Consider the following 26634-nt stretch of genomic DNA (forward strand, 5'->3'; position numbering starts at 1 on the left):
TCGACGGGTTTGTTCCCGCCTGCGCCTGACGGCTCATTTCCGCTCCAGCAGACTGAGACGCTGCCCCCTCCCGAGGCTGCTGTGTCTAAGACATCCCTCCTGCACGCAGACCACACCCGCTTCCCCCGCGATGCTGCAAAATAACATTCACCCAAAGACGCTGACACCAACCCCCCCACCCGTGCTGTGACATGCTGGGTGTCACCGTGGAAACGCATCATTCAGACAAAACCGATACTCGGCCGGAATGTCTCTCTGCGCTTCTGCCTCTAATCAGTATTCTGATGCATTCTGGGCCAGCTCTGGCCTCCTAGCAGTCATACATGAAAGGAAATGAGGAAAAGACCAGAGCTTTGGACATAACTCTACACTAGCTGTTTGTCAGTGTGCTTGACTGACAGAGAGGAGAATCAGGAGCACAGTAACTGATTCATCCTGTTTTTACAGTAGGTTTAGAGAGTAGAGTAGTGCAGAAGTTCTGCACGAGTGTCCAGTCTTGTCCACAAAGGGCCAGTGTGGACGCAGGTGTTTGTCATCATTTTTTTCATTATTTCTTTGATTCATCCATGATCTTATCATCTTTGTTTCATCTCATAGGATAATGTGCTAAAGATATGTGAAAGTATGCAGTGTGACCTTTTGAATTGGCTTCATCTTCAGCGAGAGGTGGGAGGGTGTGTGGGAGGCTCAGACTCAGTCCACAGTACTGGTGCCTCTCAGGTGGGTTTATCTCCACACACCTGCACGTTAGGTCACAGACTGCCGTTTTACTCTCGTAGAGTCTCCAAAAACAAAAATATCGATTCACAGTACTGGTACAGCACTACGACACCCGATTCAACTGATTCGCTAATCATGGTCTTCAATCAATCAGGTGTCAAGGCTGAAAATTTGGATAACCCCTGAGAGAGAGTGGGATAGATTGAGAGAGCTGGGGGTGGGTGGAAAGTCTGTATCTGAAAAAAATCCATAACATACCAAAACAAACAAGCAGCTTAGAGGAAAAAGCATCAGATACAGGATCTTATGAGCTTTAGGTCTGGGCGAGTTGACTAGCTTCATGAAACAGCAAAGCTTAATGGCTTTGGCTAGACCTCCGCTGAACGTTGTTTCATATCACCTCATTCATTTTCTCTGTTGTTGTCATCTGCTCCAGGTGTTTCATCTAACAAACAAATGGATGGTGAGTTATAATTAGGACTACAGTTTTAGGACAGGTTTAATGAATGTTGAAAGGATGTGGGCAGTTTGTAATAAATGACAGGAGTAAACATGCTTAATGCGAAAACGTGGATGCTGATATTAGTCTACTTTATGGGGGTATTTGGGGATATTTCTTTGAAAAATGTGTGTGTGCCCACAAACAGGTCATGGTTCTTTCTCTTGGAGGAAATTGAATAGATAACCACCATGTTTGGAATGTCAGAGTAAAGTCGAGTGCACTGGATGCTGTAGTGACAGCATTTGAAGGCTTACACACAAACGCTATATAACATTCATAAGCACTACATAAGCATTCATAAGCGCTTATATCAATAACCGGCACAAGGATCTTGTGTCACTCAGTTCACTTGGTATGTCATGGTAATGTCACTTGCTGAATCAATGTTGACATACAGTAGCACAGTTATTGACATAAGTGCTTATGAATGCTTATGTAGCTCATATGTAGGACCGTTCAAATAAAATCACTGACATGGCTTAAAACTCAATTTTACAACCAAAAAACAAACCAAAACTTTGCAGTACATTTATTGTGAATGTGAGTTGTTGCTGAGCAAGAACTTCTTATTTCGCAATGGCATTATTTGTTGTCTGTTTTACTGACAGTCTGTATTTTCTGCTGTTTTTCCCACTTAAATTGTGTGCTTGCAGTCAGAGTGATATTGTTGTAGTTTTTCCCTTGGAAGGTATCAGTCAGTGTCAGGGCAGGCCAATGACGTTTGTAATTAGAGTGAACAGCATTGGCAATTAGACCGCATGTGCCTCTAATGCTTCCTGCCGTCCCCCATAACTTAATACAAAATTTTCCCCTTGAGTAAATACCAATATAATCTAGTTTACAGAAGAAAATTATTGTGTTGTATCGATTTAGATGTGAATTACAAGGCCCTCTCCCCTGTGTTTTTAACCGCACTCATCACTTAATGAAACAGCACATGTTGAACATCTCACAGATTAATCAGAGGAGAAAAAAAACGCAAGGAGGGAGACGGGTTGCTAAGATTCCCGCTCTCCCTAAGGAAGCCTCGGAATTGGATTAAAATAGACCGGGAAAGACAGTGGGGGCACCGCCTGATGTTTTATTCATGGTGGAGTGGACAGAGTGGGGCGAGGGGATGGACGCGGAGAGGACGAAAGGCTTCAGGAGACGGCGCATAGGAAACAGTGCAGCAGGGACAGGATGGAAGGGTTTAATGGCATTAGGGGGACAGGGTGCTTCTCCAGTTAGCGCAGATAGCATGCTATGGGCACAGTGACTGAAACTAGTGTCAGCACGCTCGTTATTTGCATGAAGATATACGCTCATGTACATTCCAAACTTTCAGGCACTTACTGTATGCCCGAGAACTTGACGAGGAAGATGCTCACACACACACATATGCACAAACATACACACACAAACATACACGCGCACATTGACACACAAACATACGCACACACACACGCACGCGCACTAGCACGCATACATGCACACGCACACTGACACACGTATGTGCGCACATGCATGCACACACACACACATACACGCAAAAACACACACAGAGAAAGGTAGGGTTTACATTTGTGCCTGTTACAAAACCACAGAGTAAGAAGTGATCTGAGGGTGCGAGTGAGTGCTGGTTCTTAGTTCTGTCACAGTGTTTGAATGACAAGAACACAGAAAACATTTCTAAGATAGTGACTGTGTATAAAATCTGAAGAAGCCCCAGAGGAGTCTGTGTGAATCTCTGTGAATTTGTGGGATGTTTCGTCTCTGTTTGCATTGCTTTTCTGATCAGGTCCATTTCAAGTTTCCAGCAACACCAGAATTCACTCTGCAGCTGAGGCCCACGCTCTTCTAGTTTTTAATGTTCTGCCTTGTTGCTACTCGCAGTTCCTTGCTGGGTACATTACTTATGTTTGTTATATTTTGTTTCACATCACAGGCTTTGAACATAGCCTTGCACCTCTAAACCGAGGTCTGTGTTTTTCCTGCCAAATACTTTGATATCAGAAATAAACTCACAAATGAGCAAACCATTGCTGGCAAGGAAAATGCAGCAATCAGTGCTGACCAAACTACATTAAGATAAGCCTGTTCTTACATTAAGGTACCCAGAGATCTCACAGTCTATAATTTATTTTTTGTATTCACTTCTGTAGGTGATTACGCCATTCTTTGATGGCACAGTTTTTTGGCCACTGTTGCCTTCTGCACTAAATGGTGACCTGAACATGTTATGTTTTGGGCAAAAGGAGAACATTCTGTGCAACGTTCTAAAAACGCTGTGAAACAAAACATTCTCAAATCACATCTCCAGAAAATTGCAGGCACATTGTCCTGGGAACGTTATGTTCTAAAACATTCTTACATCACATGTTTCTAGAACGTTCCAGGAATGTTATTTCTGTAACGATACAGTGGAACCTTCTTAGAACCTATCGATAACGTCACTGAATGTTCTGGGAAAGTTCCCCGTTTGCTGGGTCCGTGCCCCTCTCCCTCACAGGCCCTCTGCTCCCCCCTACCCTCCGCAGGTTCGGACCCCCCTTCCTCATGCGCGAGGACCGGACCATCTCCTGGGAGCAGCTGCAGCAAAGCATCCTCAGCAAGCTGTACTACCTGATGATCAACGGGGCGCAGACGCAGGTAGGCCCCGCGTCAGCGTGAGCTGCGCTCGTACCAGCCCGTCAGGCCCGTGCTGTAGCCCCCCTCAGCCGCCCAACTTACTTTCCTTCCCTCACTGATGCCTGGAAGGCGTCTGCTGCCTCCAAGACTCCAAACAGCAGGTCGGCAACCAACCATTAGCTAGTTTGCTAATATGTCACTATTAGTTATCTTGTTATGAAATTCACTGCCTTCCAGGCGTCAGTGACGGAAGGGAGGTACCTTGGGCCCCTCGGCCCCGAGCTGGGACAGGAAAGCAGGGTGCACTCGTCCCCCTCCAGGGCCTTCAGCCCGTTCCCTGTCGTTCCTTAGGAAGTGCACGGCACAGCACACACTGTTGAGAAGTAAGCCGTTTAGTGTTTGCGTCGTCTTTGCTGTTGTCTTTCCGTCAGAGGGCTTTCATGTATCCAAACAAAGCCTCCTGTTTAACCGCAGCCAGCTGTGCGCTCTCGCACACAAATCAATTATTTGCCTTAATAACGGCACACTCTCGGAGTCTGCGTGCCCTGATTAGCGCCGTGCTACGCTCAACTGCACTCATGTGGCGGGAGGGTATTACAGCTGGCTCCGGCTGAACCGCCATCTTCACCGTGGATTTAATCCACTCGGGTCGTTTCAAGTGTCCAGGAATGTCCAGGAGGACCAGGAATGTTGGAGCGTCGGAGCTTTGGGAGAACAAGTTGCGTTCCCCGTGCTCTTGGATCGGGAGTACGAAGGAGGACGGATTACTCGGCATGTGATGGGACTGTTTGAAAGGCAGCGAGGTGGGGATATACAGAGAGCTGCTGTAGACAGAGAGAGAGAGGAATGACAGGCTGTTAGTCGGTTTGATTTCGGCGTAGATCATTAAATAAGAGCCGGCAATCTGTCGGGATCAGAACAGACAGGAAGAGACATCTTCGAGAGTGTGATGATCACACGTCAGTGCCGCACGCCAGTTTATCGCTCAATCGATGAATCAGGTTTTTATACTCTCTGCTCAGGGATTTCCTGAAGGCACTGCGGGCAAAGGGAATAATATTTAGAGAGCAGCACCAGTTTTACGCCAAAGTGACGGCAATTAGAATTGACACAAATGCACTTACAGTGTGGCACTAAGCTGAAGGATTCAGAAAACACCCTTGACTGCTTGGATTCGTTCTGTCTGCGAGGGGCGGCCAAGCTCATCCGCGATCGCACAGGGGGACGCCGGGGCTGCGTCCGGTTTTCTGACGTACCGCGGCGCGCTTGTCTGTTTACCGCCGCTCTTGGGCTCGCTCCAGTTGTGCGCTGAGCTGGTCAGCCGGCTGCCGTCGAGCGAAAGGCGGCTCTCAGGTTTAGTATTCTGCCCGTTATGTTCGCACAGACGTTTGCAGCTCGTCGGTTTAGCCGAGGAACAACACATATAAATTCAGGCCGGATCCCATTTCCTGTGTCACTGATGTGAAATGGCCATGACTCTGAAATTCATCTGTTTTACATTTTAATTAACAGGGGGCACTTTATTGAAGCAAACAGCACATTACCGTCCCGGTGATAATACGGCACTTATGACACCATGTAATTAAAAAATATGAAGGATTGATACCTTCTTTCCCCGGCTCAGGACGCGTGCGCGGTGATCTATCAGATGTGCTCGGAGTGAAACGCTTTGATTGGAAAAACAGGGAACTGATAAAAGTTCATTTTGGCAGATGCAGGAGCTGTGACAGAAAGCACATTACGCCCCATCTCTAAATAGACGGAATTAATACCGCAGACAGAAGTAGAGGCGAGTAATGCCCTCCCAGAGAGCTGGACGTGTGCAGTAATGACGTGTGCGAGCAATCCATTACCCACTGAGCATTTTCATTAACGAACACGGGCGCAGATATTTCAAGTTCAACACGTGTGGAGGGATTATTACGTTTCGGGTTTATCCGTATAAAGGAGCGGCTAAAATGATTGCACCCTCACGGAAGCCAACACACATTTTCTGCAAGAGCTTCTCGGGAAGATTTACTGAACCCCAGCAGGCATTTAAATGTGCTCTTACAAGCAGAAACAGACACACGGGTATTACTGCAATATATCTGAGCGGTGATATCCATTCCCTCTGCCCCGCTGGGTGCGAGTACAGTAAGCAGAAATAAACACTTTCAGGGGGACGTATGAGACGGGGTCGAGGTGAGGTGATCGAAAACAAAACCGGAACACAAAGCCCTGATCGCCTCGGCAACCTCATTATGGGCCCTGACCTCAGTACACAGTACCTTTATTCTGTCTCATTCCCTTTCTTTCTCTTTCTCTCTCTTTCACTCGCTTTCTTTTTTCTTTCTCTCTTTCTTTCATTTGCTGTCTTCTCTCTTTCTCTATTGCTTTCTTTCTCTTTCTCTTTCTCACTTTCTCTTTCTCTCTCGCTTTCTTGCTTTCTTTTTCTTTCTCTTTGTCTCTTTCTCTCTCTCCCTGCCACACACAGCACACACACACACACACACACACAGGGGCTGTGAGTGCATATTGGCATGTATTCAGACTGATTCATTCACACACGCTTTTGCACACAAACAAACACAGAGAAAAAGAGAAAGAGAAAGGAGGTGATGGTCAGCCCTGGATCCCTCGGTCCCTGCTGCCTGTCTGTGTTTCTACCCTGCTGAAAAGAAAACAGCTAGCTTTTGAAACAGCTGGTAGCTGGCTGACCAGTTCATACCAGCTCCCAGCTTGACACGGTTTAACCAGCTTTATGTTTTGGAACAGCTGGTAGCTAGTTGACCAACAACTGGCTCAGACAAGCTACCTAGCACTTGCTGGTTGACCATCTCATACCCAGCTAGACCAGCTTTATGACCAGTTTGGCCATGCTGTTGGACCAGCAATGAGGAATTTGATCTAATGTGGAAGTAAGTCACTCTTCACTGACTGTATTTCACCACTCAGTGCATTCCCCCCCCTTATGCTATTCTTTTTTTACATTGACACGGGTTACTTTTTATACATATTGTGCCCTACGTATTTGTTTGTGACTCAAAGTGTTAAAATAATTCTGCCAGTGTTGGAGGAGGCAAAACAATGCTGTTTAAAATGCTAATCAAATTGCCCTTAATTGAAATTTGTACACATTCAATTAACTGGAAGAATCGGGGGACTTCAGAATCTCTAATTGACAGCAGTGAATTTCAATCAGCTCGACATAAGAGCAGAGAGACACAATACATAACGGGGCTGGTGCCGGAGCGATAAGAGTCCCAGCATGCCTTGCTGTGGTGATTATCAGGTGGGCTGAGCTGAAGGGATATCAGATGGATTACCGCTGTCTGTCCTGCCCATTCTGACAGCTCGCCCAATGAGAGAAGGGCCTGCCTTGAAAACATGAGCGCGGCAGAACAACGCGATGACACTGGGCTTAACACAGCGCTGGATACTGTCTGAGCGGCACGGATCGGCCGAACGGCCAACTGATGTCCCTGAGCATTCCTTAGTCCCTAAGCATGAGGCCGAAGGGGTTGTCCCTGGTTACGGGCGGGTGTGACAGAGCTGCGCTGGTGAGCCGGGTTTACAGTGGTGGGACGGCTCCCGGCTCCTTGCTCCGTTGCCCCTGTGAGAGAGCTGAGGGTGGGGAGGGGAGAGTGTGGTTCGCAGTTATCTGACATCCTCTGACACCGCACTGTTTAACAAGGCCTCATCCCCAGCAAACCCTCACGCGGCTCAGTCACTGCTGAGAAGACGGGCATTGATAAGCCGCGGACAAGAGCACAGCTTTTTTTATAAAGCGTGTTTACTGTTCGCCGTCTCTGCTCTAGCTCCTCAGCAAGTCTCTGAGCTTTTTCTGTGATGTTAAGATGCTGTGGCCTTCACAGGCTCGCTAATCATTTGGCACTTCAATCTTCCATCGGTTCTTCAGAGGTTTGCAAAGGACTTGGCAATGCATGGCTGAAGACTGTCCGTAATGGAAATAATAGAATAACAGGCAGGGTGAGTGGAGTGTCTCTTCATATTCCCTGTGACCTACCTGCAGTCAGCCATGACGACATGAAGAATAATAGTAATACTAGTAATTAGTTCTAGTAATAGACAATAATAGATTTTTATTCTCAAAATAAGACTAATAAGACTAAAATACTTGTTAACCCTGCAAAAAAAAAAACTGCTCAAGCTAGGGTTTGAAACAGCTGGTAGCTGGTCAACCTGTTAAGCTCAGACAAGCTACTAGCACTAGCTGGTTGACCAGCTCATAACCAGCTAGACCGGCTTATGATCAACTTGACCAGCTCAATTTTAAGCCGGCATAGTTGGATTTTGCAGCAGGGAAGATGTACTTATTTTTTGGTTTTGATTCATGTAGAACTGTCTTGGAAATACACTGAAGCTTTGATGACTTATTTTTGCCATGTTAATTCCTCTGACTGGCGTTGTAGTGTTCACTCGGATGCTTGTGTCATTTTTCTCCTGAAAGGAGCATCATGATAAGTCATTTTTCCCCCCATGGAATTCCTAACGGCATAGCACAGGTACCAGGGCCCGTTCCCTTCGCCCGTGACTCCCGGCGGCCCATCTGCCGCTGCTGGCCCATTCGTCCCGGATAGACGGAGCTGTCTGCCGAAACTCCCCTGGGGAGACTCCGGGAAGGACTGTCTTTTATTGTCAGGGGGAAGTGTGATTAGGAGTGATCTCTCTCAGAGCGCTTCATATATCTCCACCTCTGACCGGAGGTGTCTGCGGAGCGCCTGTTACACAGCAGTTTGGCGGTTGTGGAGGTCACTGTAAACAAGGGTGAATTCGCGATGTAGAGGATTTCGTATCGTATTTAAATTCTGTGCGGCTGTCTCGCCCCGCTCTACAATAGTACGACAGATTCTGTTCTTTTCATGTTAATCACCAAAAACAAGGACGAGACGCATTTTAATTTCGCCAGGCTGTCGATTCTAATGACTTCCGACAGTGCCCGATGCAGTGCAACAGAATGCTGGTGGTTTATCGCTAACGAGAAGGCAATGCGTCTTCATAACGGGATGTCTGCTTTGACCGCTCTAGCTCATTACGACTCGACAGAGCTGCGGCTCACCTTCCCAGATAGGAGAAACAGAGAGCACTGATATGTCTGGCCATGTGCAAGCCTTATTACCTGGGAGAAACGCAACAGACTGCTTTAAAATGTGTGATTTTCCCACTGTAGATTTGAAAGCAAAAAATGTAATTAGATGTGCATGGATGTACCAATTGACCAATAAACTTGCAGCATTATGCAGTAATAATAAAATGTGTTTCCCGCAACTGTCTTGGGTTCCAAAACATTTATTGAACCAAAGGTTGCTGATGCACTTCAGACGGCGAGCGCTTTCTTAGAGCAATAAACAGACAGATAAAGCTGTGGGCAGGTGCTCAACACTCAAAGGTCGATCAAAAGCGCGCGTGAAGCAAATCACCAACAGAGAGAGTGAAACACTTTCGGCTTTTGTTTCAGAATCCCACTTGCTGAGCTGCCAAACGTAAATGAATTATGGGTTCGAACACCTACGTCAAACCCGCATGTTCATTCATTCATTCATTATCCAAACCCGCTTATCCTGAATAGGGTCACAGGAGGGCTGGCGCCTATCCCAGCATACATTGGGCGAAAGGCAGGAATACACCCTGGACAGGTCGCCAGTCCATCGCAGGGCACACACACCATTCACTCACATACTCATACCTACGGGCAATTTAGACTCTCCAATCAGCCTAACCTGCATGTCGTTGGACTGTGGGAGGAAACCGGAGTACCCGGAGGAAACCCACGCAGACACAGGGAGAACATGCAAACTCCGCACAGAGAGGCCCCAGCCGACGGGGATTCTCACCCAGGACCTCCTTGCTGTGAGGCGGCAGTGCTACCCACTGCACCATCCGTGCCGCCTAACCCGCATGTTTTCACGTGGAAAGTCCTAATGATGTCAGCAACCTGCAGTTCATGACACTCTTGTGTAAATGACCATGATGCTGATTCAGCTGCTGTCAGTCTATTCTGCCATCCCCACTGCTTTGTGCTGCTCTGACACATAGTACTGCAAATAATTTTTATAGTTTGCAAATGTATGCATGCTTTATATGCGATATATCAGTACAGGAAAAAGTAACGCATAGAGCTGGCTTTGACTCGAGGGTTGGAACCTACCTCGCTGTTCTGCCTGTGAACATATTGGTCCTCAATCTGGATTGTGAGAAAAAAAAAAAGTACATTAGAGTACATTAAAATTTCAGTGAATTTAGAGCTGGCTATGCTTTGTGCACATCTGGATGAACTCAGGGTTCCTCCACTGTGGTGCACTACGCAGAAGAGCCTCACTGGGATAATGGACTGAGCTCAGAGTAGCTGTGGGGCCGTGGGAGCAGTGAAGCCGGGGACATTCCCTCCTGCATCACAGGCCGCACTGTGGCACCGCAGCGCTGCTGCTCCTGCGGGATCAGCTCTTCCTGACAGTCAGCTGTTGTCTGTCATCTCTCAGAGTGACAGACCGTCTGGGTTTGGCTTATCTGAGCCAGTGAGGTCAGAATGGGTGCGTGTGTGTGATCATGTTTGTGTTTATTTGTGGGCTGCAATCCGTCTGTCACTAACTCGGGTGCTAAAACCTCTGTAATCATCAGTTACTGTAACCCTACAGGGTGACCATGATATCTACAGTATGCTTTCATGTCATCGGGATGGCTTAGCTTCTGAACCCATCGCTCATTCCTCTACCACATTCACCCTGTGTGTCCGTGCCTCTGTGTGAGCCTTCTCCTTGTACCATAAGCCTCTGCGCCACATGTAGCCCCTGTCTGCCCAAGTGTAGACAGGCAGGGTGAGTGGAGTGTCTCTTCATATTCCCTGTGACCTACCTGCAGTCAATCCATGACGACATGAAGAATTATCGCCGTAATCAGCATCGTATGGACAAGTTTCAAGCTTTCATCTTCACTCTTTACTTATTATAATAATTACGATGCGATATCTGCTCTGAAGCAGCAGAGCAGAATTATGCCTCTGCATCTGGCAGGGTTCCTGGCGCTCAGCGTTCAGCTGACTCTGACGTGCTGTCTGTCCAGATGGCGGAGGCCGTTACGCAGTGACTCCGCCACTGCACGCTGTCAGACGCCCGACAATAACCGCCAGGTCTGACCTGCACTCGCTGCTGACGGGGCCCCCTTCTGGACAGTTTGTGTACGACAGGCAACATCAACCCCAGCTGATGCCTTGCATCTGAGCGCAGAGTACTCTCACTGCTTCACTGGGATATACACCCGGGCCATTGTGGTGAAATTGATTTTATTTGGGCCTCCATTCTTCAAACAGTCCATTGTGGATTTTTGATGCTAGGTTATTTGAACTTGAGCATCGTGTTACACTTTGCTTGATGACAATAAGGTAATTAATTCATTTCAATTTTATTTGTATGGAGCTCTTCACAGAAAAAGCATCACAAAGATGCTTTATAATCGAGTAACAGAAGGGAAGACAAAAAGAGGAAATACCAGCCCTAAGCTCCCAAATCGCACATGAGACTAAAATACTTGTTAACCCTTCGCACTGCAAAGAATAAACTCCCCAATGGGAAGAAATCTTGTTAGGAACCTGGCTATAGGGGGATGCCCTCCCTCCGTTCAGCTGAAATGGTAACAGCTGAGGTATTAAGCTAGCAGGTAAAGTAGAAAGTCCACATTAAGTTGTGAGCGTCGTATCGTACAGTTGCTGAGGCAAAGTATTCCATTTCTTTTTTGCTTGAGTTGATCCCACTGTCCCCCCTGTCGGTGGGGGAACATCATATTTATTGCGGATTCTGCACACCGTGACTATAATTAGACCGTTTTTAATGATAGTCATTTTCCTCACTCTGCTATTTTCAGCGCTTTTCCTATAGATCAGTCTGTTTTGTGTTTGTTTATTCGTTTGTTTAGTCTGGAATTTAGCCAGTTTATCCAAACAGACTTAATTAGTAGCAGGGGAAATCTCTGCGCTCTCCAAAGCCCTGTTTCATCTCCGGCAAGAGCGATGGATCTCGGGGGAATTCTCCCAAACTCAAACAGCCCTCGCAGGAGACGTGTCCAGGAACACTCACTTTACCGACGACAGTTTTTCCTTTTTTTTCCCGTTTCATTTTGGAGTGGCTTTCAGCGCGGACGGTGATGGACGGGCTTATCTCCAGCTTCATCCGTCCGCCCCGGCTGCCTCCCTCTCGAAAGCCTTCCGCGGGGCGGGGGCGCGATAACCGGCCCTATCAGGGGCCCGCAGCTCGACCGGCCCCGCCCGGGGGTCATCCCTCATCTGTCCGCACGCTGGGCGGCCATCGCCCCGCATCTGACACCGCCGGAGCTGCGTCCGAGAGCGGAACCCGTAGCCCCCCCTCGCTCTCACAAAGCCCTCTTCTCTAACATTAAAAATATAAGAAAGATGTGGAATGCAGAATTTCTGTGACCTCAAAAACAAGGAGACCTCCTTATGGGCAGCCGTATGTCTCACTCACGATGGAGAGGAGGAGTTATTAAGTAAAGCAAGGAGGGGGTGGCACGTCAAGGAGAAAATTGGTGGTGTTCTTTGAAAAAAAAAAAACATCGCTGGAAAGTGACACATCGAGCGCATTAGTGGCTCATTTCGGGCTCTGTAATGCGCTGCTCAGAGGGGTTTTGGCTGAATAGTTCCGTCTTGTGCGCTCCTGTATATTTCCGTAATGATCTGGGCGTGTCGGGTCCTTTGTACAAGCAGGGTGGGCTGTTGATATTGTGAACTGTGGCCGTCACTTCCCTTTTAAGCGTCCAGAGGGGGGAGACGTGAGGAGTCTCGGGGCTCAGGCGGCTCCTGACCTGGGTTGTCTCATTTCCAGCCTCTGGCTTCCTGCCTGACTCCCTCACTGCAGTCTCCAGCTCGCAGGTGTGGTCAGTCACGTCTGGGTCCCTGCTATATTTAGCCCCTGAAAAAAAAAGGGTTGTCTGTGTGCCAGACTGAAGATTCACGCTGTTAAATTAATCTGTGCGCCTTATTGCGTGCCAATAGGCTATCTTGTTTCAGTTCCATTTCATCGCAGCGTCACTTAAAAGTTGATTTAGCGCATAATTATGTTGATTGTACAGGTCAGTCTGAATCATAGCTCACCACGCGTAGGAAAGTAACGGCGAAGTCCGGAAATGATGTCAATGAACTTTTATCAGTTTCAATGAAACCAAGAATGTGGTCTTTTAGAAATATTACAGAATGTCCACTCACCAAGCACTTTATTAGGAACATTTTTGCTTTATTACACCTACTTATTCATGCGATTATCTAATCAGCCAATTGTGTGGCAGCAGTGCAATGCATACAATTATGTAGACATGGGTCAGGAGCTTCAGTTAATTTTCACATCAACCATCAAAATGGGGAAAAAATGTGACTTTGACCGTGGAATGATTGTTGGTGGCAGACAGGGTGGTTTGAGTATCTCAGAAACTGCTGATCTCCTGGGATTTTCACGCACACTAGTCTCTAGAGTTTGCAAGGAATGGGGAAAAAAACTAAAAAATCCAGTGAGCGGCAGTCCTGCACACAGAAACGCTTTGTTAATGAGAGACGTCCGAGGCGAACGGCCAGACTGGCCAAAGCTGTCCGGAAGGTGACAGTAACGCAAATAACCACACATTACAATAGTGGTATGCAGAAGAGCATCTCTGAACACACAACGCATCATAACTCCAAGTGGATAGGCTACAGCAGTAGAAGTCTAAAAAGTCTAATAAATACCTAATAAAGTGTTCACTTGAGTGTTTATTGTAGCAGTGTGGTCACTGCATTAAAGCTTTGCACAAGAATTCTGCCGGAGCAATTCCTCTTCAATGACAATAGTTACGTTTCTAATTTAAGCTTGCAGTTTTGCTTCGGGCAAACTAAGATGGCCTCTGAGCTTATTGATGAGTAATTGGTAATTAGTGTGAAGTGCTTTGTCAGCCTGCTTGATAACGGCTCTTTCTGAGATAAGTTAAAACATAAATAAATTTGAAACTCAGCAAACAAAAGAATTTGTCCTTTTCATTTGGTGCTAAGGTCTTATTAACTACCTAATTTATTTCATTGTATGCTTGGCTGCAGCTTTATTCTCTGGCGGCAGTATTTAAAATCAGCCCATTAGGAACACGATTCACTTATGCGTTTCCCTAATAATTTATGCTCCATTCTTCCCTGGCCTGAAAGAAGCTTTTAATTCATCATTTCATGTCCCTGCCCAAGACGTTGCTGGAGCTAATAAAAATAGTATTGTAAAACGGTATTGTAGTATGAAAGGCATGTATTTCTATTTTAAACACAGCCGTTGGTATGGCTCCTATGAGGGCCATTCTTCTGAGGCGGTCAATGGTCAAAAGCTTGATTGGGGGTAATGTAGCGTAGTGTCACTGATATTCTATCTGCTAAGCAGATATTCAGCTCCCTGTGTTTAATGTTTGTACTCTGCCATGAAAGTGTTCTGATTTTCTGGTTCATTATGATCTTGGCAAAGGGGCATGACATGAGATATCTGTGGCTAGGACAGCAACACTGACTGCAACAGAACCTTATATTTCCAAACATAGAGAGTATTACATTATTGGCATTTGACAGACGCTCTTATCCAGAGCGACATACAGTTGATTAGACTAAGCAGGAGACAATCCTCCCCTGGAGCAATGCAGGGTTACGGTATTGTGGCTACACCGGGATTAGAACCACCAACCTTGCGTGTCCCAGTCATTTACCTTAACCACTATGCTACAGGCAGCCCATTAGAACATTAGAAGTATTAGAACAAGCCAAAAAGCTTGTCTGTGGATTATATACCCTGAGGTGAGGTGGTCAGCTGTTCATAAGCTGGTGTAGCTGGGCATGAGCGGGTCAACCAGCTAGCAGCTGTTTCAAAACCTAGCTTCAGCTGGTCAAGCCATGTCAAGCTGGGAGCTAGTATGACCTGGTCAACCAGCTAAGCCATGTTGAGCTGGAAGCTGGTCTGAACCGGTCAACCAGCAACCAGCTCTTTCAATACCCAGCTTGAGCTGTTTTTTTCAGCAGGATAGACTATCTATGATTCCATCCCATTTGAGGCTGTAGGAGTCCAATGGTCCAGGCCAGTAGGCCTTGAGGGACTCCATCGCGCTACTGTGCTTTAAAGGCCCACACGCATAGTTTTATTTTTTGAGTTATTCATATCATCTTTCATCTATCGTCATACTGATTAAAGTAAAACCATTTTGAATTTTAATGAAAGTACTGTATGCATATTTTAGAGTCGAAGTGCTATTTTTCCGAGCTGTTCATAAAACGATTTCCCATGTGACATGACGTATGCATAATTATCGGATGACATTGCTAAATGTCAACACAGAGAGCTGACCTCGGGCTCGGGGGCACTCTGGGGGCGCTCTGGAGCCAGGGTTAGGGACATTAAAAAAACAAAAAAGGTCAAAAAAGACCTTTAACACGTGGTTGTTTTTTTCCGGTTTTGCAGAACTTGGGAACGCCATTTAAGATCCGTGTGGTGGGAGGATCTGCTTCCAGCAGCTGCCTGAACCCTCAGGATGGCCGGCCCCTCTACCACCCAGCGGTGGACAGGTGAGACCCACACCTAGATCAGTCCTCCATCATCCTTCTCTGTGGTCCTGAACAGGACCTACATCAATGACCTGCTCGCTATGAATGTTTTCAGTGTTCATTCACCATCATAGCCTAGCCCTATTGTTTCCTGTATGTGTTTATACCCTCTGTTAGTTCTGAAACACTGGTTTGATGCTGTGAATTCTGCCTCAGGGACTCCTCCATATGTGACCGGTTCTATCATAATCAGTCGTAATTTGCAATGGCCAATTTCACATGACTCGATTTTTATGTAAATTTTTTGGGCTGTTTTAGGCTTTCATCTTCATTTTGAAGAACAATATCTTTGCTTTCATAATCTGCATGTCTTAATGCCAAATTCAGAGTGAAAATATAGTTTTTAAGCTTTTAAATGCAAGATGTCTTAGTGACAGTTACACTGGAGTTGTGCATTGTTTGGAAGCTAGCCAGCTTGTGACCAGTCACAAAACCAGATCAGCTGAGTTTGTGCTACACGTTAATATTTTTTCTTTCATGGTCTGTATGGCTTAATGTCAAGAGTAAAAATATAGTTTTAAAGGGATTATACATAAGATGACAAGTAATAGCCCTAGAGATTTGTTAGCCCAGTGTTGGTGGCCATTCTCCCAGTTAGTCGTAGCTGGTAGTCTCCCAGCCTCCCAAACCGTTTTTCTCAAAAACATGGTTTGGTGGCACTCAAAATGAAACGGGATACAACTCCCTTGATATCTGGAGTAGAGAGATAACTTATCATTGGTATCATTAGAAAGCTTACAATCTCATTAGAAAGCTTACAATCTCCTCTTTCAATTAGTTTCTAAAACTCCAAATACAGTCAATACAACTATTTTAATAGAGCAGGTCACATAAACTCTCACCCATTACAGTACGTGTTGTATGGTTGGCATTAGTTTGCGAATAAAGAAGAAAACCATCCCTTTAAAACATTCATTTATATGGTAGAGGAAGCTTTCACATCACATGAGTGGCAATGCAGATCTTCCCTTTTTGGACCTTAATAGGCTGATTGAAAAAGGGAATGAATAGAGCTGCTATTAACCAGCGCAATGCCCTATTCTCTCCCACAGTCTCAGCAGTGGGGGCTACGTATGAAGGGAAAGGCATTAGCATATTGATATGATTCATCCAGGTCTCTAGTGGTTCCTTTCACGGTGGCTGGAATAGGTAATCTCCAGTGGCCTTTCTTGGCTTCCTGAAAGGCATGATGGGACTTCTCAGGTTGTCAGTCAGGAGGAGTATGTCCTTCCTTGTGAAAATATTGAAGTTGAGAGGATGGTCATCTGATTATTTATAGAGCTGGTTGGTGCCTTGCATGGCAGCCAATCGCCAATGCCGTTTTAGTGTGTGTATGAATGGGTGAATGAGGAGCATCAATTGTACAGCGCTTTGGATAAAGGAGCTACATAAATGCCAACCATTTACCATTTGTTCATTATTGTTATCATTTAGGTTCATTCTTGGTTCATCGGTGTCTTAAATTAACAATTAAATCTTGGGTGTTGAAGGATTTCAAAACATACTCATGACTAATGCACAATAGAAAAAATCCCTCAGACCTTAGATGGGAGGAATCGATTTGGGTCGAGTCTGTGGTCACATCAGGTGAGGACAGCGGCAGGTGTCCTGGTTTAAGTTGTTTCCGGAACCCTCCGTGGTTTTATTTTGTACGCCACGGCACATTACTCATTGATAAGTGAGAGCACAGCAGAGAGGGCACCACTGAGGATGATTAGCAGTAAAACCCCGCCCTCTGAAAGCAGGCCGCTTTCACGGTCAGGTTAGCGTGTGAGTGCCAGAGCTCAGCTGTGTCCGTTTGAGTTTCCCGTTGGAATGCCTCGTGTCTTGCGGTCTCATCGGGGGGGAGAGAGAAAAAGAAAAGGATAGTAGAACAGGGCCATTCCTCCATGCCGGTGGTCTCCTCTGTAGACCTGGGTCAAATATGTGATTGTTTTTGATTCAAATACTTCTGAGCTTGATTGATCTTGCCTGGTGCAAATGAGCCAACCAAGAGGACCAGAAGGCAGGTTTGTGCACTGTCATAGGTTACAATACACCTGACAGGCACAGTCAAGTGTACGAAAGTATTTGAATCCAATATTCACCATTAGCACCTTAAGCAGGTACCACCATTTAACCTGTGAAAGCCCACCTACTACCACTCTGAGGCAAATTAAATCCTTTTCTCTTTACAACCGAAGTCTTGGCTCGACGTTTAATAAAGACCTGTTTATATTTTTATCTCCTGTTTATATTTTTATCTTTTATCTTTTTTTTTGACTGTGCTCAGACAAAAGAGCTCACTTGTTTCTGAAAGCCATGTGAGGTCACCCTCTGGGTAGAGTTCTCGCCCATACTGTACCTCACAGGTGGCTGTGTGTTCCCCCTGGTCGGCCTGTGTGTGTGTGTGCGCGACACACACCGAGCGCCTGGCCCCAGCTGGAGAGCCTGCTTCCTGCGCGCACACACACACACACACACACACACACACACACATTCAAATCACCCTGCTAGAGCATGATCTCACACACTCCGTTACTGTGAATCCGGGAGGCTCAGCGTACGTCTCCTAGGAACCGGCGCTATATTTCAGGCATTTTTATTCTTTGTACAGATCACGGCAGCTCCTGAATCTAAGCCCCATTACCATCATCAGAGCCGTAACCTTTAAGATGGAGTCTCACTTCCATGCTCTTAAAGCAGCAGACAATCAGGCTGATGAGAATATTGCATATATAAGCATTGGCATTTTTGGGCCATGTTTATTCATAAAAGGCATTGTCATCGGTTATTGTCATTGCTTATCATTACTTCGCTCATTATTTCGAACACCTTCCTTCTCGCCGCCGCTGTTTCTCTGGCTCGGAGGGTTTTTTGGCCACAATTACACCCGACATAACATCCCAGGGAGGAACCGCATCCAAGGGAGGCCGCTCCAGTCTTAGCATTTATTGTACAAAATTGCATGTAGAAGTGACTTAATTTTCCCAGCATATGCTTAACATGCCGTTCCGTAAAGCATTAGCAGAGAAACAGATTCAGGTGCGAACAACAAGCTCATTCCTGAGCAGGCAGCATATGGTTTCTGTGGTGTGAGGTTTCCGCGCTATACGCAGCAGGAAGTGTGGCCAGAGTGGAGCAGAAGGGGACGGGAGCCAGGGCTTCAGTGCTCTGAGTGGGTGGGTGTTAACGCAATGCATTAACGGCTGACCTTTAACTGCCACCGTAATTGTCACTATTCTCTTCATTCAATAATATGATAGTTTGGTTATTGGGTTATTTCCACCAAATTATAGCCTCCAGACTGAGACTGAGTCACACTAGTGATCATTGACTCGTCACTACTTTGTGAGTGTGAGAGAGAGAGAGAGAGAGAGAGAGAGAGATGGAGAGAGCACATGAGAGAGAGAGTCTGAGAGAGGGAGAGAGATGGAGTGAGCACACACGAGACTGAGAGAGCGAGAGAGCGAGAGAGACTGAGAGATGGAGAGAGCAAATGAGAGAGAAAGTGTGAGAGGGGAACAGATGGAGGGAGAGGGGGGGTTTGTGCACTGGATGGGAGGGGGTATGGTCAAGGTGAACAGTGAGATCCATCCTCACAGAGAGTACATAATGAGACAGAGTGAGCAAACCTAATGGGGAAAATGTGTATAAATTCTGAGCTGAGGCCAGATCAATGATTCTCAGAGAGAAATAATTATCCAGTGGATCTGTGAAGTGGCTGATAAGGAGGCTTTTGTAGCGTGAAGCACTTTTGAGTCGTTCCCATTGGCCCACGCTCGCGGTGGAGAGGGATGCTGGGCTGGGACTCTGACGCGTTCCCTCACACGGGACAGAGCCAAAATGGAGGGGGAGCGCCGTGTAATCCTCTCTGCAGGGCCCCTGGGCCGCACGTGTCAGAGCCGGTCCCCCGGAGAGGAACGTGGGCTTTCACTCGGTCTGTCTGGGGATGACACAGACTCCCTGGTGGAGGGTAGTAGATTTCATTGCCGGAGCAGGTACGAGATGTGTGGGTGCTGAGGCAACGGACGTGAGTGTGTCTGCTTCCCAAAATCAAACCCGCAGCCACAGTCTGCCGGCTGTCCGACAATCAAAGGGACCCTTCGCAGCGCTGGCAGCAATGTAGCCTCGGGGGGATTCGCAGGTTCTAAAACTAAGAGGGCGCTGGCTCACTGACGCAGACTTCCCAAAGCTTTTCAAAGCGCGCTCATTTTCAGAATTGACTGCTGTGGCTGCTCCAAAGAGATGTGCGCTTTAAGAAGCGTAATGTTTTTTTTATTTTTATTATTATTCTTTTTTCCATTCCAGTTCTGCTCCTGACGTTCAGGCTGGCAGGCTCATGAATGACAAAGTCCAATGCATTCCATCCACGTCCAAGAGCTATTCCAGTCTGTCTCATCTCCTCTGAAACAACTGCAATTAAGGAACAGGCTGCTTGTCAGGATTTCACTTTGTAATTTCACAAAAGAAACTCTGCCGTGGTGTGAGCATATATGTATATTTAATGATGCAGATGGGGTGTGTGTGTGTGTGTGTGTGCGTATACGGGTGTGTGTGTGTATACGTGTCTGTCTGTGTGTATGTGCATATGTGCGTGTGTGTGTATATATATATGCTTGTGTGTGTGTGCTGACTTGTGTGTTTTAGTTATAGATAGTTTTCGGGATAGACAGCTTCAGGAAGGTGGGATGTGTGTGTTAAATTAGAGGACACTGATAAAATGTACCCAACAAATGCTTTTTATAAAATTATATACACATCCCGAGTCAGCTATTGTGGAGGAATGCAGAATACATTTTATGGAGCTAGATTAGTATTATGTATAAAAATCTAGAGGAGGTACCTAAAGGTAGGCTAAAGATAAGATTCATAAATTAACCATAGAATATAAATTAACAAAATAATACTTTTTTTCTTGGGTTACACGTATTTTGAAGAACAGACAGCTTTATTGATTGAACAGATTTGTTGCATGACTGATGGCTTGTACACACACTCGCACACCACACCACACCACACACACCCAAGATATGAAGAGTTGGATGGATTTAATAAAAACTTGCATGTAATCTGATGGAAGGTGGAGGTCTGTGCGGAAGTGGATTTTTGGATTGAGAGGTATTTTAGCTGTGTGCTTTTAATAAGCGTTATTGGTAATAACTGGGCTACTAAGGGTCACAGACATATTCCACAGAAATGTGCTACTCATATGCATTTTTCTCCTGGCAGATTTTCATATGGTAATATGATAGATGAGAATCATCCCCAATTTCAGAAATCCCATCTGTACGTAAAAGAGTATCAATATTCTAGTTACTTACGTCAGCAAAGAAGCTGTAAACTGCTATATTCAGTGATTACTGTAGAATCTATTATATGTTTTTGGTCTTTTTCTTATTGCTAAAAGACCCCTCCAAAATGACAATAGTCCAGTCACAATATGAACACATAGCTCTGTACTTGAATATGAATATTACAGTAATTAGTATCCAAACAAGGCAGTAATCCTGTTATCATTTTTACCCATGAATGATCATAGCTCAGGGCTGTAAGTCCAGTAACTGAGCCCTGATGAGGGGACTTGTGTTGCTCCAAACAGTAAGACAGTACCTACGGACTGCATCTGCAGTTTGAGAAATGGCCTTTCCCATGCACGAACAGCCATAAAACTAAGGCATATCTGAGGGCTATCTGTTCAGTGGGCTTCCCGATACGTATCAGATACACCATGTCAAAAAAGATGAGGACTTTAAAAGTATCCGTCTTCCATGATGAAAGTGATTTTCTCCTATGACTCCCAGCTACAACATTTCATCCTGGTACATTTCATGTGAATGAGTCCATTTCGGTGAGTGAAGAGGCTCTCTCTCTCTCGCCCACATACGCACAGAGGGAAGAGCTGTTGCAGTAGGGGTGGGCCCTGCTCTGTGCTGACCACATCAACAGGTGCCACAGCGCTGTGCCATCAGCACATTAATTGCTGTAATGGTGTGATCGCTGTCCGGAAATAGCCCCTAAATTACACACCTGGTGAGCATCAGTACAGAGTCTTATTAGCCGTTCTTTCCTCCCTAATATGAGCTCTTTCATTTGCAAATAACCCCATCGTCTGAATCGCCGTTAATCTGGGTTCAGCGCTCATCCTGAGACAATGGCACACACCTGCTCACACACCGGCGTCGCGCTTGTGCAATTAGCCGACTGGCCACCCTAAACACGAGGAGCAACCGCATCAGCCTCTCCTGAAGGAGTCCTGCACTGCCAGATAAACAGAGAGAGGTGCGAGCGAATTACCCACAAACCTGAGTGCTTCTGCGTGTGCAACCCCCCCCCCCCCCTCCCAGGCATACTGTTATCATCCATTATACAGTCGGGCTAAAATAGGGAAGAATAAATGGTCACGTTGGCACAGTAGAGCATGAAATTTTCATTACTGTGACAAGTTTCCTGAAAGACGCATTATTATTGGCCAGTAACTGTTGCAATGGCCCAGTTATACCTCTATTAATATAAATGATTCATGTCACTCAGCGAGACGGAAGCGCAGTGCGCGGTTATGAGAGAAACTCATCCCTTTAAGTTGTCATTTCATGTGAATCACCACATTAATCAGCGGCAGTAGCACTTTGTGTTGGAAGGCTGTTGACGGCGAAGATGTGCATGGAATGAGTAGGGCCATAAGCGGTTTAAACAGGCCAGCCAAACGATACCAGGATTTCCAAATGTCAGCCACTCGTATTCAAAGTCTTCTCCATCGGGTGTGTAATTGATAGTATGCTCACGTATAATAATAATAACTTTATTTATACGGCACCTTTCATACGTGCAGCCCACAGTGCTTACGGAGAAAAAACAACTAATGAAAACACAATAATATGTCACTGATATATAATTAAACAATTGTAAATGATAGAATAATTAAGCAACAAATCGAGCAGGTTTACTTGTATTTGGTTATTTCAGCAATAGAATTAGCCACGACTGTTGGTAGCTGCTTTAAGCTAATTCAACGCTGTGTAGTTGTTCTGCACAAGGAGAAGTGCTGCTGAGTTTATTATCTTTGGACTTTTCTCAGGCCCGCAGGGACCTGCATTAAATTGATTGGACACCATTCAGCCTATAATGGGCCACTCTGAAACTATATGTGAAAACTCAAAAGCTGCACTGTTGTTAAAACACTGTAAGTGAGCCAGGTGCACCCACAGCATCTGTGACTTGCAGTTTTCTCATTTTTTAGTCATTACAATTGTTGTGTCTTGTTTCTTCATATATTTTTGGTTTGCTACAAATAAAGCATCCTATTTCCATAATAGTCGAATTGAGATAAGTATAATGATCTGTGGCTAGAATGGTTATTACCAGAAGGATCCTGACAAAAATACAATTTGAAAATGATTAGGGTTTTTACAAGGTACTCTGGTTTCATGAGATATTCTATTATGTAATATCCAACCTAGCAGCCCAGGTAGTGTGTTAATAATTCTACAGTATTATCATAATTATTACTGATCATATTATAATGCAGTGTATTAGATTTGCTTGATTAAGAAATAAGGGACGTGCTGGTTTCTGGACTGGGAAGCAGAAGTTGGAGCAGCCCTGTGCTGTGAGGTGATATGTCTGGCCTTAGACCAGGTATCTGTGATGTCACCCATTGAGGGCTTGTGGAAAGTGCTTTGAAACAGCGGAAATGCAGTTTTTGGGTGCTGCCATGTTGTACACATTGGAGCCAGAGACAGTACGGAAAAGGGGGGGACCCTTATATGGGCATAGAATCCGGATCATCCTCTAGGCGTGTGAGATACAGCGACTCGTCAGTGATGTGAACTGTCCCTTACTCGTCCACAAAATATTACTTATATTGTCCAAATAGCACCACAACCCTGGGCAGCTGTTTGGACCCACCCTCTCACAGCCCCCTTTTCTGTGCTCTCTCTCTCTCCCTCCCTCCCTCCCTCGCAGAAGCCGACCCTCCTCTCCGTAATGCCCGGTCAGATCGACTGCTGGGTTGTCAGTGTTAAGCCCGTTTTTTGTTTACGCGCTGAAGGGAGTCACACTGCCCGGAGAGTCTGCGAGTCTGCAGTGCTCTGTGCCACCAATACAGCCCAACAAAATGTCCTCTGAATACGTTTACGGATGGAGAGTTTCGGTTTAGTTCTTCATCCTTTATCCAAGTGAACGCGGGAGCCTCTTTGGCTGTGCAGAAGAAGAGGAAGCTCTTCTCACTCTCTCTCGCACTCTCTCACTCCATTCATGCGAGCGAACATCGCAGTCTGAGGATGCAGAACGGCAGCTGCCAGTGTTCAATCTTCTGAGCCATTTTGCCCTTCATTTTTACAAGGGAATGTCAGATGTGTATTTAGTTGTTACAGATTGTTACAGCAGCTACCTTGCCATAATGCTGCAGTGAAGTGCCATGAAACCTAGAAATGCTCTAATAAAAACACATTGGATGCTGGGAGAAATTATGAGTCCGTATTATTGATGATGATGAAAATTATTCACAGCCATCAGTGATATCATGATAAATATAAAGTAGTTGTATTAGTAGAGATATGTTAACTGGTGCAATAGGTGATGGAATGAAGTGATTTTCATTAGGGGGCGATCAAGCAAACATTCCCGTCTCTGTTTGCTTATTGAATAATGACACCTTGTGGACGTTTTGTCCGTGATTCACACAGCCCATGTCTATTCAGCCCTACATGCAGTATGTTTGATCACCAGGTGAACGTGGGCAAACATTGTCAAATGATGGTTATACATGCTGTATATAGCATAACATAACACACGGCAATGTTTGCCTTTTCCTACCACTAAAGTGTATCTCCTGCTTAGTTTGCCTGAAAGCTAAATAGTATCTATCAAGCCTCGTCTTGAAAACCCCCAGTGTTTCTGCCACCACTACATGTCCTGGCAAGCTATTCTACAAATGACATATATACTTCCTAATGTCTGTGCAGAATTATCCTTTGCCAGTTTCCATTTGTGCCCTCTCGTTCTGCTAACCGAAACGAAGAATCACCTGTAGTTCACTTTGTTAAGTGAAACAAAAATATATGGCATATATGTGATTAATATTTTAACTGTAAGCAGCGTTGACTGTGATATCCGCTTCAGCCCTGTGTGTCTGTCGGCCAGATCCTTTAAGATAAGCTTGTGTCCCGTGAAGAGCAGTGACCTTTTGACTGTCTGCCTTCACAGAGCTCTGAAGTTCTGTGGCCCAGGGGGACCTCCTCATGTCAAATTCATCATTGAGTGGGAACACAAAGTCAAAGAATGGTGAGAGCAGCTTCCCTACCACACACACACACACACACACACACACACACACTTCGCCTATTAATGCAACCAGTGCATGTATTTAATGCTTTGTCACAAAATACAAACATAAAAGGCTGTCGGTGTTGTGAACAGGCTGTGATTTTGTGTGGCAGCTTGTTTGGAAACATCCAGGAGGAGGTGGTGCAGGACGCGGAGAGTGTGAGGATCCAGCAGCAGCAGCACCTGCAGCAGCACAGCTGCACTCTGGACGAGTGCTTCCAGCTCTATACCAAAGAAGAACAGGTGAGCCCCTGTCCTACACTCCCCCTTTCCTACACTCCTCCCACACTCCTCTTCTCCTCCACTCCCCTATCCTTCACTCCACCTCTGCACCTCTCCTCCACCCCTCCCCCGTCAACCACTCCGCCTCTCCTACACTCCTCTTCTCCTCTACTCCCCCTTTCCTACACTCCTCCTACACTCCTCTTCTCCTACACTCCCTCTATCTTCCACTCCTCCTCTCCTACACATTACATTACATTGGCATTTGGCAGACGCTCTTATCCAGAGTGACGTACAGCTGATTAGACTAAGCCTGAGACAATCCACCCCTGGAGCAATACAGGGTTAAGGGCCTTGCTCAAGGGCCCAACGGCTGTGCGGATCTTATTGTGGTTACACCGGGATTAGAACCACCGACCTTGCGTCTCCCAATCATTTACCTCTACGCTACAGGCCGCCCCAGTATGTATAACCATCACGCTCCTCTTCTCCTCTACTCCCCCTTTCCTACACTCCTCCTACACTCCTCTTCTCCTACACTCCCCCTATCTTCCTCTCCTCCTCTTTTCCACTCCCCTATTCTCCACTCCTACACTCCTCCTCTTCTATGCTCCCCCTTTCCTACACTCCTCTCCTATACTCCTCCTCTCCTCGACTCCTCTTTTCCACTGCCCCTATCCTCAGTCAGAGTCAGTCAGACTCCCGGCTATCAGATGAAGCTCTCTTGTGTTCACATGCCCACCAGCTTCTCTTCCCTACATGTTCACTGAGAGCCTCACAATGAGGCTGGTCTGCAACCAGCTCAGCCTAGTCAGGTGTGTGACTCACAGATTCACAGACAGACCTGAGATACTGACGTCTGAAACCAGCTCAGCCTCAGGGGCCTTTTTCCATGGCTGATTAATGATTCCGAATATTTTTTGGGGTCGTCGAGTGTTGCTTCGCTTTATCCGAAATAAAACGCAATGACTTAAATTGTCCACCGGATGGAGCTGTATTATTTTTTTTACCTACTCAGATGGGCTTGGTCATCTACATGCAGGTACTGGTGCCAATTACACGTTCCTTGGCAGGATACTTACCGCTGTGTTGGTGAGTTAAAACCATGACCTATCAGTGGGACTTTAAGCGCAATAAAGTTTTGTAACCGCAACAAAATATAGTTAATTTATTATCACACGCATGAAGAGGACTGTCATCGGGCTACATTTGTACGGTTTTAATGGACAATTCAAGTGTAGCAGGCAGAATCAAGGAACATTAAATCCTCTGAGCCGTGTTGATTATGTTGCCTTTTAGTCTAAATTTAGCAGCCGTCGAAACAATGCTTTCGCGTTGTGGTGGATATTTTGGTCTCGCGCGTTTTGGATGTGTGTGAATAGAAAGCAGTTCACCAAGCCCAGAGTCTGGAAGAGGAAATGTACTGCCTCCTGCATCACTCACAGCTGTATTGCTGACCTATATAACTATATAGTTAATGGAATTTAAACATTACCATCTATTGATTATTCATTCCTTATCATTGATAAAAAGAGTTCTTTAAAATGTGCATTCTAGTCAAAGATGGGATGATCCTCTCATTGCTCTCTTCCTCTCGGTCGATTCACTTATTGCTTAATTTTGTCAATTCTTCATAACTATAAGTATACTTCTGTTTTGTCACACCAAAGCT

General features: G+C 45.8%; 1 protein-coding gene across 1 annotated transcript in view; it reads left to right on the top strand.

Moving 5' to 3' along the window:
- The window catches only part of usp43a (ubiquitin specific peptidase 43a), a 121391-nt gene that overhangs the window by 85999 nt on the left and 8758 nt on the right, over positions 1 to 26634 (top strand). Inside the window, exons 8-11 of the mRNA XM_061232263.1 lie at positions 3742 to 3853; positions 15292 to 15395; positions 24621 to 24698; positions 24854 to 24983. Of these exons, the coding sequence (XP_061088247.1) occupies positions 3742 to 3853; positions 15292 to 15395; positions 24621 to 24698; positions 24854 to 24983 (424 nt within the window). The remainder of the gene's footprint in view (positions 1 to 3741; positions 3854 to 15291; positions 15396 to 24620; positions 24699 to 24853; positions 24984 to 26634) is intronic.

The sequence above is a fragment of the Conger conger genome, chromosome 2 (assembly GCF_963514075.1).
Source record: "Conger conger chromosome 2, fConCon1.1, whole genome shotgun sequence".
Classification (NCBI taxonomy): Eukaryota; Metazoa; Chordata; class Actinopteri; order Anguilliformes; family Congridae; genus Conger; species Conger conger.